Source organism: Arachis hypogaea, chromosome 13 (assembly GCF_003086295.3).
Source record: "Arachis hypogaea cultivar Tifrunner chromosome 13, arahy.Tifrunner.gnm2.J5K5, whole genome shotgun sequence".
Classification (NCBI taxonomy): Eukaryota; Viridiplantae; Streptophyta; class Magnoliopsida; order Fabales; family Fabaceae; genus Arachis; species Arachis hypogaea.
This window is the reverse complement of record NC_092048.1, coordinates 136,382,157-136,392,776: the sequence shown is the minus strand read 5'-3', so window position 1 is coordinate 136,392,776 and position 10,620 is coordinate 136,382,157. Positions and strand designations below refer to the sequence as shown.

At 33.9% G+C, this 10,620-nt stretch overlaps 2 protein-coding genes and 1 non-coding gene across 5 annotated transcripts; all 3 read right to left on the bottom strand.

The window, feature by feature from the left end:
- Nucleotides 1-25: 25 nt before the first annotated feature.
- TRNAW-CCA (transfer RNA tryptophan (anticodon CCA)) lies at nucleotides 26-97 on the bottom strand. Its single transcript has one exon. It is a non-coding gene; the product is annotated as a tRNA-Trp (tRNA).
- A 496-nt stretch (nucleotides 98-593) lies between these two features.
- On the bottom strand, nucleotides 594-4,461 carry LOC112791865 (uncharacterized). Of its 3 annotated transcripts, XM_029297247.2 has the most exons (15): nucleotides 4,307-4,461; nucleotides 4,103-4,199; nucleotides 3,839-3,991; nucleotides 3,645-3,743; nucleotides 3,260-3,361; nucleotides 2,810-2,950; nucleotides 2,384-2,478; nucleotides 2,173-2,302; nucleotides 1,939-2,043; nucleotides 1,634-1,743; nucleotides 1,495-1,546; nucleotides 1,320-1,409; nucleotides 1,140-1,224; nucleotides 924-988; nucleotides 594-818 (listed from the first exon to the last, which is right to left on the bottom strand). In XM_029297247.2, exons 1-15 carry the CDS (start codon nucleotides 4,375-4,377, stop codon nucleotides 636-638), a joined length of 1,578 nt encoding a protein of 525 aa, XP_029153080.1. In that variant the 5' UTR covers nucleotides 4,378-4,461; the 3' UTR covers nucleotides 594-635. The 3 variants fall into 3 exon arrangements, with proteins under 3 accessions (XP_029153080.1, XP_025690658.1, XP_025690659.1); XM_025834873.3 differs by lacking the exon at nucleotides 2,810-2,950 and having other exon boundaries at nucleotides 4,307-4,460; XM_025834874.3 differs by lacking the exon at nucleotides 2,810-2,950 and having other exon boundaries at nucleotides 4,103-4,223; nucleotides 4,307-4,446.
- Nucleotides 4,462-5,159: 698 nt separating this feature from the next.
- On the bottom strand, nucleotides 5,160-6,999 carry LOC112791866 (glutathione S-transferase U17). The gene is made up of 2 exons (XM_025834877.3): nucleotides 6,444-6,999; nucleotides 5,160-5,981 (listed from the first exon to the last, which is right to left on the bottom strand). Exons 1-2 carry the CDS (start codon nucleotides 6,765-6,767, stop codon nucleotides 5,595-5,597), a joined length of 711 nt encoding a protein of 236 aa, XP_025690662.1. The 5' UTR covers nucleotides 6,768-6,999; the 3' UTR covers nucleotides 5,160-5,594.
- Between the last annotated feature and the right edge of the window lie 3,621 nt (nucleotides 7,000-10,620).

The window sequence follows — 10,620 nt, the reverse complement described above, 5'->3', positions numbered from 1 at the left end:
TAAATAAAAATTGTAATCCGGGATTTGAACCCGACGTGAATCGAACACGCAACCTTCCGATCTGGAGTCAGACGCGCTACCATTGCGCCACGGATCCGATGTTGATAAATTACTAATTAATTTTATTTATTTTAACTTATGATATTAATTATAATTGTTCATCGACTTTAAAATTTGGATAAACTATCAAAATCGCGACTTTTTAATACGCTGAGAAAAATATCCTCCAAACACTTTAAAATGTGATAAAAATTCCAAATGTGAAATATATATTCTCAAAAAATATTTTAATACAATTATTTATAAACATGATTAAAAAAAGATAATTTTTTTATTTTTAAAATTTAGTAATTTTAGAGTAAGTATATTTTTTTTGCAATTATTTTTGTTAATGGTTAACAAAAAATGAAAAAAGAATCTAAAGGTTAAATTTTTATGTCATTTTATTCACTTTTTAAATAATTATTTAAATATTCTTATACAAAATTAGATCAAATGCATAAACGATTTCACAAATACAAAAAAAAAAAATTGTTGCCTATAAAAAAAATATTTCTTTTTTACCAAATAAGATTAGATTAAACAACACAAACTAGACAAATATGTAAAATTTTATTTTATAATACTACTAGTACTTAGTTCATACTTCTTACATTAGCACAGATGTGTGCTAACTCGCTATAATTCATCAACTTATTACTGGGATTATTATGTAATTGTTTGTTCCTTTCACTTGAAATATGCACACTCCAAAGCTCTTGTTTCTCATTTGCTATAGTAGCTTCTTCTGGCATCTGTGCTAGTTTGTATGCACTCTCCTGAAACACAAATTTGAAATAACAATATGTCATCAACTCTGCTACAATCATCAGATCATAGCCCCTCTTGTTATTCTCCAAAACCGTGAGCAAAAAGAGATGTACCAGCAGACGCCACAAGAACGCGAACCCCTGCCTCTTCTCGATTCGCCTCTCGATCACCTCAACAGCTGTGTTTAAGTTATCATGGTCAGTCATGGCTGATAGAGTTAGTTGTTTAGATTGTGTGGATAATGAGACTGATTTCTGAAACTCCTTACAAAGTTGGCCACCAACTTGAAGTTGTATTAGATAACATTAGACTAAAGTTTGTGACTTTACCCTTGATTGCTTCACCAGCATTCAGCAACATGATGTACCAAACTTCATTGAACACATCTAGTTGTTCATCAGATGCACCAATCAGCTGAAAATGAGAGTTCAATTGATATTGTAAATTCCAAAAAGAATTTAAGGAATTTGGAGCCACAACTCAAAAAATAGGTTGATAAACACCACAACCTTAAAAGAATGAGCATCAAAATCTGGACCAAGTATTTCCAACCCATGTCTGTCATTTCCACTCCCATAAGCATAAACTGCCTCTGCAAGCTATGTTAAAAAATAGAAATGGAGAGATGAATTTTATCTATGGAAATGTATCATTCAGGTGAACAAAGTTGTATCTCGGGCATACCACCAATCCTCTATGCATTACTCGTTGCTTCTTTTTTGTCATCCTCGAAATCCTATGGTAAGAAACACAGTATTATAATTCATGATGCTGTAGGTCTAGAATACTTTCTGCAAAAGATGAGTTAACACTTTCTACCTGCCTTTTAAGTTTTAATCCCTCAAGAAGCTCTTCAGCTTTGGAAAATTCTCCAGTCTTTGCAAGAGTCCACACTGTCAATATATCAAGTTGCCACTTCATATACCAGTTGGCCTAAATATTTAAGTATACAATGCAAATAAACTGTCAGCATTTATATGCTTCGATTGCAAGCCAAGTTAGCAAGTTTTTCTCCACTAGCTAGATAATACCAAGAATCAACTACATAAATATCACCATCAAATCTACACTACCAGTGCGAGTCTTCGCTCATATAACTTGTAAGACATAGAGTGTATCCTAACTTACTTTATCAGTTAGGTGTTCTGCTAGGATCTTGAGACGATCTCCAATGATATCCATTTCGCCACGTACACACAACCGCAAAAGTAGGCCAGCAGCATTTAGATAAACCTATTTGTGTAATGTCAGAACTCATTAAAAGGAACCAAGAAAATTAGAAACTGTCAGATGGAATGATGTTGGTGATTTTTCTTTTTCTTTCTTTATTTCTTTAAGAGATGATGTTATGAAATAACAAACCTCTGCAGCCACAGCATCAGGCTGATCTAACTCCTTCCATATATGATGATCATATATTTCAAGCACTCTGTTCATTGGACCATTACCCTCTAAGTAACAAAGTGCTACATGCCACCAATTATGGGTCAACCTGAAAAAATGGAAACATTTCAAGTTACTGATAGCAAGAGAAACAAAACTCTTGTAATAATAAATCAAGTGCCTTGCATACATAAAGGATGAACAAGAACTCCATGAAGGTGAACATTCTTCCATGAACTCCACAGCTTCTTTAAAACGGCACTCGTACTGATAAATATGACACAACTGCATAAAATAAAGTCAGTGATTACAGTAATTATTTAGTTTAGTATATAACTTATTACAAGGTCTTTTTCAAAATGCATTTCTAACATGTGTCCATGAATCTAAAAACAAAACTAGAGACAATAGTCCCAGCATGATTAACTAATTGATCATTTAACAAAATTGGTAAACTTCTATGACATCAAGATTTCAGACTCCGAATGAGAAAAGCAAGCAACAGGGTTTTATTCAAAATCTTAGGTTGATAGTTAAACATCTTTTAGAAAGCACATTGCAAATCATAAGGTAGAGTGAGCATTCCCTTGTTCAATGGAATATGTTAACTTAGAGCATGATGTGCCCAGCTATCTTGCTTATTAATTTCAAATCCCCTTTTGGCAGCTTCCTCGGCTTCTTTCATACGACCGAGCTCCAATGAAGGAAAAGAAAGCATGCCATATATGAAACTTTCTCCCTTATTTTGGGGTAGTACCTATAAAACATAGGACAAGGTTCTCAAACTGTCCAATTAACCAATGGTTTGCAGTAATACAATTCTTTGCTTCAAGGGAAGAATTTTGATTAACTCTTAACTCTTTATAAACTTCAAATTAGGGAGCCCCCTTCATTGTACATGCTGATTCAATATTTACAATTTTACATATTCTAAATTCTTCAAACAATATAGAATATAGTGATTTATTACTAATAGCAATGTACTTTTTTATGGCCAAAGAAAAACTACTTGCTGCATGCAAATTATAACATACACGAAGTGATAGTTCTCTGATTAGTAAAGAACCTGATGAACAAGAGATAAAGAAAGATCAGGCCGCCCTGTGATGAAGCATAGCACTTGCGCCCTCTTCAGAGAAACAAGATCTCTTGGGAACTCTTTTAGAAGCTTCGAACCAAAGTGAAAGATGTATTAATCAAGAGAACCTATACTAGCAATATAGATCAATTTCATACATAGTGCAGGAATATGCAGTAGGCCAGTAGCATACCAAGTAAAATAAGTCGAAATTCAATATTGAATTTTCCAAGCATGAGTAACAACTAGTCCTCAAACTCGAGAATAAAAGCATCAGTTATTAAGCAGAACATAACTGTGATAGATAAATAAGCAGAGATATAGAACAAGAACAATGAATTAAGGGGGAAACTATATATGAGGGTGAACTCACTTTAGCATGTAATTCATAAGCCACGTCATCATCTCTATCTTTAGATATTAAATAACTGACAGCATCAAAAACTAGCCTCTCGTACAAGGTAGCTTGTTCCTGTCACAACTCACAACTGAACTCTTATTATGTATGAAAAATTAAAATTTGGAGTAAGCAAGCATAATGTATAGCAAAAACAAAAGGAAGATTACCAGATTGGATTTAGCAGAATCAAGGAAAAAGGAAGCTTTGGAAGGATCAGAAGAGTGGAGAAAATGGGATGCTAAGATGTTGGCCAAGGTACAATCTTTGTCATGAGCTACAGCTTCAAGAATCACATGCTTCTCTCTGCCATAGCTTAGTACCTTCACAACATTCAAAAACCAAATTCCAGGCAAACCCCACTCGTCAAAATTGAAACTTTATCAAACACATAAATAAAAGAAAGAAGATCAACCATTTATGAAATTCCACACCTGATGATAGTAGGCATTGATGGCTGAAATACATGCTTGAGAAGAAGTTGTCACCTCATATCCCCAGTTATCCAATTTAACAACTTTCTCCATTTTCCTGCTATCTTATTAAATTTACTCTCTTTTTTTCATATACCAATCTCAAATTAGCTTTTGGGTTCAGACTTGAACATAAGAACATCCCAGGAAAGAGACAGGAACTACCTTGTAATATTTGGACTGAACTGAATCAACTGGTGAAGTGTGTCAGAGGCTGAAAACTCCAACTGTACCATGATGGTTTTCGGTGAGGATAATAAATAGTGAATAGTAGGATTTTTTTTTTTTAATTTGGATTTTTTTTTAATGCTAGTAAGATCTCGTACATTATTATTCAACAGATCTTTTCTTTTTATAAATTTGTATTTGGATTTAATATTCAAAGATTTCTTTCTAGTAATTCTAATAATTCTATTTTTAGTCTTTTTATTAAAAATATTTTCATAAACATATCAAATATTTTAAAAAGATATTTTTTAATTAAATATTTTTTTCTAATTATAGAATAATGGCTCCCAAAAAAATTAAATTCAAAAATAGAATGGATATGCACAGAGTCTTCTTTTTTCTTCAACTTTCTTTTGAAAAATTGATTTATAAACAAAACCAATCAATTTATAAAAAAAGTATACATGTGACTCCAAAGATATACTTAATGTGATTATGGGAAGTGAAAGAAAAGCTATAGCAATTCTAGCAGCAAGAATCTAATCAAAGTGGCAACACAAATATGCTTATGCCATTACATTACTCCTCTTCTTGATAGTAGCAACTTCAAAGAGGAGATTTTCAAGCAGCAAGTGCATTTGATGTTGAATTACTTGCAACAACAGTTTAAAAATACTAATTCAGCTTACAAGCTCAAAAGCAGAAGAAAGTTGAGGTTAAGATATAGACAATTCATTCATGAGAAATATACTACAACCTAAGAGTATTGATATTTTCACATAAACATCAGCATCAGCAGCAGCACATGTTATGAACACTGCATGTGACAATAAACCAAAATGAATCATCATTGTTCAAACTTCAAACCTTGCAGTTAAAAGGAATTAAGCAATGTTGTTTAAATGTTATCAGATAATGAGAGTTGTTGATCAGGACAGTTACATAACATTGAATCATCTAAGCAAACCAGTAACTTGATACATGGAACTGTCACTAAAAATGAGATAACAACTTTAAAGCTCAAAAACAGAGGAAAATAGATCAATGCAATTCTACTTTATTTTTCATACAATCTTGATCATTTGTACTAGCAACTCCCACTCCAAATTCTCTCGAGAAATAATAATTGCACGCTCACAAAGCGCACTTAGGCGGATTATGCTCCATCTATTCATTGATAGAGCGTCATTTCAAACGAAACTGACCCATGTCATTCTATGAGTAGATGGAACACAATTCGCCTAAGTTTCCGGTCTATGAGCATGCAACAGTTTCTCATTCTTATTCAATATTTCTTGCCAACAGCAGCTAAAGCTCTCCATTTGATCTGAAGAGGCTTGGAAATCTCAAGAAGCTTGTCATGATCAGGAATAAGCCCCTTCACAGCAGGATCATGAGCAAATCTCTCAGCCCATTTCACCAAAGAAGGAGCCTTTGCCTCAACAAGAACCTTCCTTCCATACAAAGATTCTGTGACATGGAGCCATCCTAAGAAGCTCCCAAAAGCAATGTCAAGGAATCCAACACTATCCCCACCAAAGAAGGGCTTCCCTTTGCTGCACTTCCCAAAAGCCTCTTCCACCCTCTCAACCACTTCTTCCATCACCTTATAATATGGCTCCCTCTCTTCTTCTGTTTCAACAGTTATAATGCTCTTCATGGAAGGAAACCACTGCCCCCATTTGCACAGAAAGGAAAAAACTGTTAAGAATCAATTGATCTAAAATTGACATATAGTTTTTGGGTAGAGACAAAATCACATATAGTAAGAGAAAGCTAACCCATTAGAGATTTAGAGTAATTACTATAACCTACCAACTAATTAAGTTATTAACTAACAACATGTAACAAACTTCCATGTAAGTTTATTTTATTGAAATAATAGTATAATCAATATAATTAATAGAACTAATCTAATAAAAGTAAGCTAGTTGTAAGGTTGTTAATAAAGAATCGAATTACTGATAGTTTTTAAACAATTAAAAGTCTCTCAAAACTCATTAACATAAACTTTTAAGATCTTCTACTCAATAACTAGAAATAATCCAACTTACAATCCAACTTCAATGAAACAATGAGAAAAGAAGAGTGAAAATAGCAAAAACCCAGATCGGGAAAAACAAAAAGGAATCACCTTTTCATCTATATAAGTGGCCCAAAAGCGAGCAATTGCTCTGTCATAAGGATCAGAAGGAAGGATTGAAGGGGAATTATTATTGGACCAAGTCTCATCAATGTATTCAACTATGATGAGAGACTCAGAGATGGGTTTGCCATGGTGAATTAGAACAGGGACCCTGGCATACACAGGATTAGACTTGAGAAGAAGATCACTCTTGGGGTTCAAGGTCTCTTCAAAGTGTTCATGTTCAATGGACTTGATTCTGAGGGCAATCTTCACCCTCATAACATAAGGGCTTGACCATTTTCCAATCACCTTCACCTCACCCTCACCCATGGCTGCCACACTCTAACACTTGCTTACTTTAATCCTTTATCTCATCTATTTATGTCTTCATGTCTCTCAGAAATCAGAATCAAAGTTGGATACTACTCCTCTTTGGAATCTTCTATGGACGGAATATTTTATACTACAAACTTTCAGATACATACAAAGGCATGAGTACCATACTTCTATAAAAAAAATATTAACTATATAATTTAATTGATGTCTCAATTTCGAATAAATCAGCTTCTCATTATGTTAGCTTGCCTATTAGAAAGATTAATTTTAAATTTAAGAGACCAATTTAATTATCGATTACAAATTAGGAGATTAATGTTCACCAAAGATCGAACTCTTGACCTTTCGGATCTAGAATTCTAATACCATATCATGAACCCACTCATCCCAAAAGCGTAACCTGACAGGACAATGTAACACTAATAGTCATATCTCTAATACTTCCAAAACCTCCATTATACACATTGTACACTTAAGCCATTGGCTCCCTATACTTTCTCTTTCCGTAATTATATAATACTTTTCATATATATTATCGGATCTGCTACACATACAAGCAAAAAAGCCCTACAAGTCATACAAGTTCCTAGCCCACATTCCTTGCACACGCGCACAGAATTTCTTTGAATGGAGCGTAACATTCACGCGCTCCACTCACACACTCGCGCTTCGCGAAAACCGCTCCTTAATGGCGCACTCTTCCACTTCTCCAAGCCATTCGAAGAAAACACAACCGTTCCATTTTCGAGCAACATTGCAAACGGCAGAGATAGCAATCGTCGCGAAGATTCGAACTCTCCATCAACACAACATAGAACTCTCGATCAAGAATCTCCAGAAAAAATAAAGTTATAATACTCAAGGTACGTTACGTTACTATTTTACTCATATTCTATATTTTTCAGATTTCGAAAACGAAGAACTAGGTTTTACTGTTCTTCTACATTCTTCTAGGTTTTACTGTTCTTCTACGTTCTTCTAGGTTTTACAGTTTTTAATGTTCTACTTGTTCTAGGTTTTAGTGTTATTCTTGGTTCTAGGTTATACTGTTCTTCTTAGTTGTTCTAGGTGTTATTGTTCTTGTTGTTCTAGTTCTTCTGGTAATTGATTTTTGGAAGTATATTGCTTGATTTGGTGGGTGTAAATGGAGTATTTTGTTCGGTGTATATTTCTGAAATGATATACTGTAATATAGTGATCACTTGCAACTGTTCTAATATTTGCTTGTTCATGGGTCTATATTGCTTGACATTGTATATTAATGCATGTTTGAGTAATATCTGACTGATATCTATGGTTATATCTGATTCATATCTATGGGTGTATCTGAATCATATGTTTGGGTGTATCTGAATAATATGTATGGGTGTATATTACTGATATCTATGGGTGTATCTGACTCATATCTATGGGTGTATTTTTCATTTCAGAAACAATGGCAGGCAGAAATCAAGCTGAAAAAAATGTAAGAACAAATATATGTCTTAGGCAAAATCAGCTTTATATAATAGAAATATAACTGACTATAATTTTGCTTTGCTTTGTTTACAGCAAACCAAGGACCTTAAGTGTGCAACACATTTGTTAAGTGAGAAATTCAGAAACATGAGTGAGGAGAAGAAAACAATAGTTAGGAATTTGGGATTTGGCAGCCTGATGCACATCCCACCGCTGAGGGCGCATCACCAAATATTAAGGGAGTTGGCTAACTCCTTCAAATTAGGGGAAAACAAACTGGAAACCGGCTACGGTTCATTTAAAATAAGACCAAAAACAATAGGGGTTGCGCTTGGCATCAACGCGTCAGGTAACTCGCTAAAAATTATAGGTGTATATGAGCCATATTCAGTTGTATTTCAATTGATGCTTGGGTGTATTTGAACTGATTTTCATATTATGTTGTTTTCCTTTTTGTAGGAGATCTATTTCCTCAGAAAGTCAATTATAAGGATCTTTCTGAAGATGACAAACAAATTTTTAGAAGATTCCAGGGTAAGACGCTCAAAAATCTGACAGATGAGATGATGGCTATTGCCGTTGATAATGAACAGGGGCACCTCATGTTCAAGAGGATTTTCATCCTCTATATACAGATAGCGTTCCTGTTACCAACGACAATAAACAAATCTCACATGCGCACCTGGCCCCAATTTTCAAGATGGACACAATAACAGAGCGGAACTGGGGAGAACATATTTTGAATTTTATCGTCAAGGGCATAACAGATTATAAGGTGAAAAAGAAAAAGGCAATTGATGGCTACCACTTTGCCCTGATGATAATTTACTTTCATCTTTCAAAAAATAAAGACAAGAAGAGGGAAGAAAGACCTCCAGAACCCTGGATTGCCAACTGGACTAAGGAACAGTTGGTCGAAAGAATGAGGGGAGAAATGGAGGACCATATGGTAAGTGAACAAAATATCTTAAGTGTATTTTATTTACCTGAATACTGCTAACTACAATTTCTAATGTTTCAAGGGGTTGTAAAGATGGGTGAAGCAAAGGAAAAAATGAAAGAAATAAAGAAAAAAAATGAAGAAAGCAAAAAAACAAAAAAAAAAGAAAGGCAAGTTCAACATCATTATCTGAGACTGAAAAAACTGAAGTGACCATTCTACCTCTGAGTCTGAGACTGAAGAAGACTCAGAGAATTCAACAAGAAAACAACCGGCCCGAAAATCCAAAAAGTAAGTAACATGTTTGGGTGTATTTTGTTTCTACATTTGGGTGTATTTTGTTTATCCATTTGGGTGTATTTTAATTCTCCATTTGCGTGTATTTTGTTTATCAAGTTGGGTGTATTTTGTGCATTTCTTTGGGTGCATCTTGTGCATTCATTTGGGTGTATTTTATCACTTTTAGAATATTTTTAAATAATGATTGTTTGTCTTCCAGAAGGAGTCCAAAAAAAGAAAGAAGATTGAGGAGGATTCTGATTCAGAATATGAATAAACTGAATCTGAATCAACTGATGAGTAATGTTCTGAAATTATTACTCCTTTCCTTTGGGTTTATTATCGAGATTTCATGTATTAACAGAGTGTCTCTTATTAACTTATAGAAGCGAAGAATCATCACTAGTGGAGAAGCAAAAAACAAAGAAAAAGACTCAGATAACACCAAAAAAGTATACACTTCTTTGGATAGTGTTCTGTGACCAGATTATTTTTGTATTTCTGATTCATACTTGATTTTCCCCCCAGGACATAATCCAAAAAGAAAAAGGTCATTGTGCAGGATTCATCTCCTGAGCAAACTCAATCCTATCATGGGTACAGTACTTTCTAAGCAATATTACCGCCTATCATCAAAATTATAATTGTTAACATGTTCTTTTATGCATGTACTGTCAGATCTGAAATTGGAACTCAAGAATTAGATGAATTCTTAAGGGAAAACAATGAAAAATCTACTGCACATGGGTATGTCTTGTTGGGGTGTATATTTTAGATTTTAGGGGTATGTTCTCTTTCATCTCAGACGTATTCTGATTTATTCTCACAGGAGTTTCAAACTTCCCAGAACTTTTCATAAATGCAAAAAAATTAACATCGCATCGATATGTAAGTTTTCATTTGTAAAAATTGTTAGTACCATTCTTTACTTATATGCCAAATTAAATAAAATACTGTTGAAAATGTCACCATGCTTCATATTTTTGCACCTGTTTGTCACTCAAACCATTGGTGGTTATGGCTGATTGATACAAGAAAGCGGAGATTTTATATACTCGACCCGGTACACACGAAATGTCCAACCGATGAAAGAAAGGAGCTTAATAAATTCATTGTAAGTTGGCTTTGTGTTCTTTATTTTAATAGTTAGGTGTATTTTAATTCAATATA

Excerpts from the sequence above, each read along its gene's own strand:
- LOC112791866 (XM_025834877.3), bottom strand. The coding sequence starts at position 6,767 with ATGGGTGAGGGTGAGGTGAAGGTGATTGGAAAATGGTCAAGCCCTTAT. Across the intron at positions 5,982-6,443 it reads CCACTTATATAGATGAAAAG|TGGTTTCCTTCCATGAAGAG; the intron begins GTGATTCCTTTT and ends AAATGGGGGCAG.
- LOC112791865 (XM_029297247.2), bottom strand. The coding sequence starts at position 4,377 with ATGGTACAGTTGGAGTTTTCAGCCTCTGACACACTTCACCAGTTGATT. Across the intron at positions 3,744-3,838 it reads ATTCTGCTAAATCCAATCTG|GAACAAGCTACCTTGTACGA; the intron begins GTAATCTTCCTT and ends GAGTTGTGACAG. Across the intron at positions 2,479-2,809 it reads AAGATAGCTGGGCACATCAT|TTGTGTCATATTTATCAGTA; the intron begins GCTCTAAGTTAA and ends TATTTTATGCAG.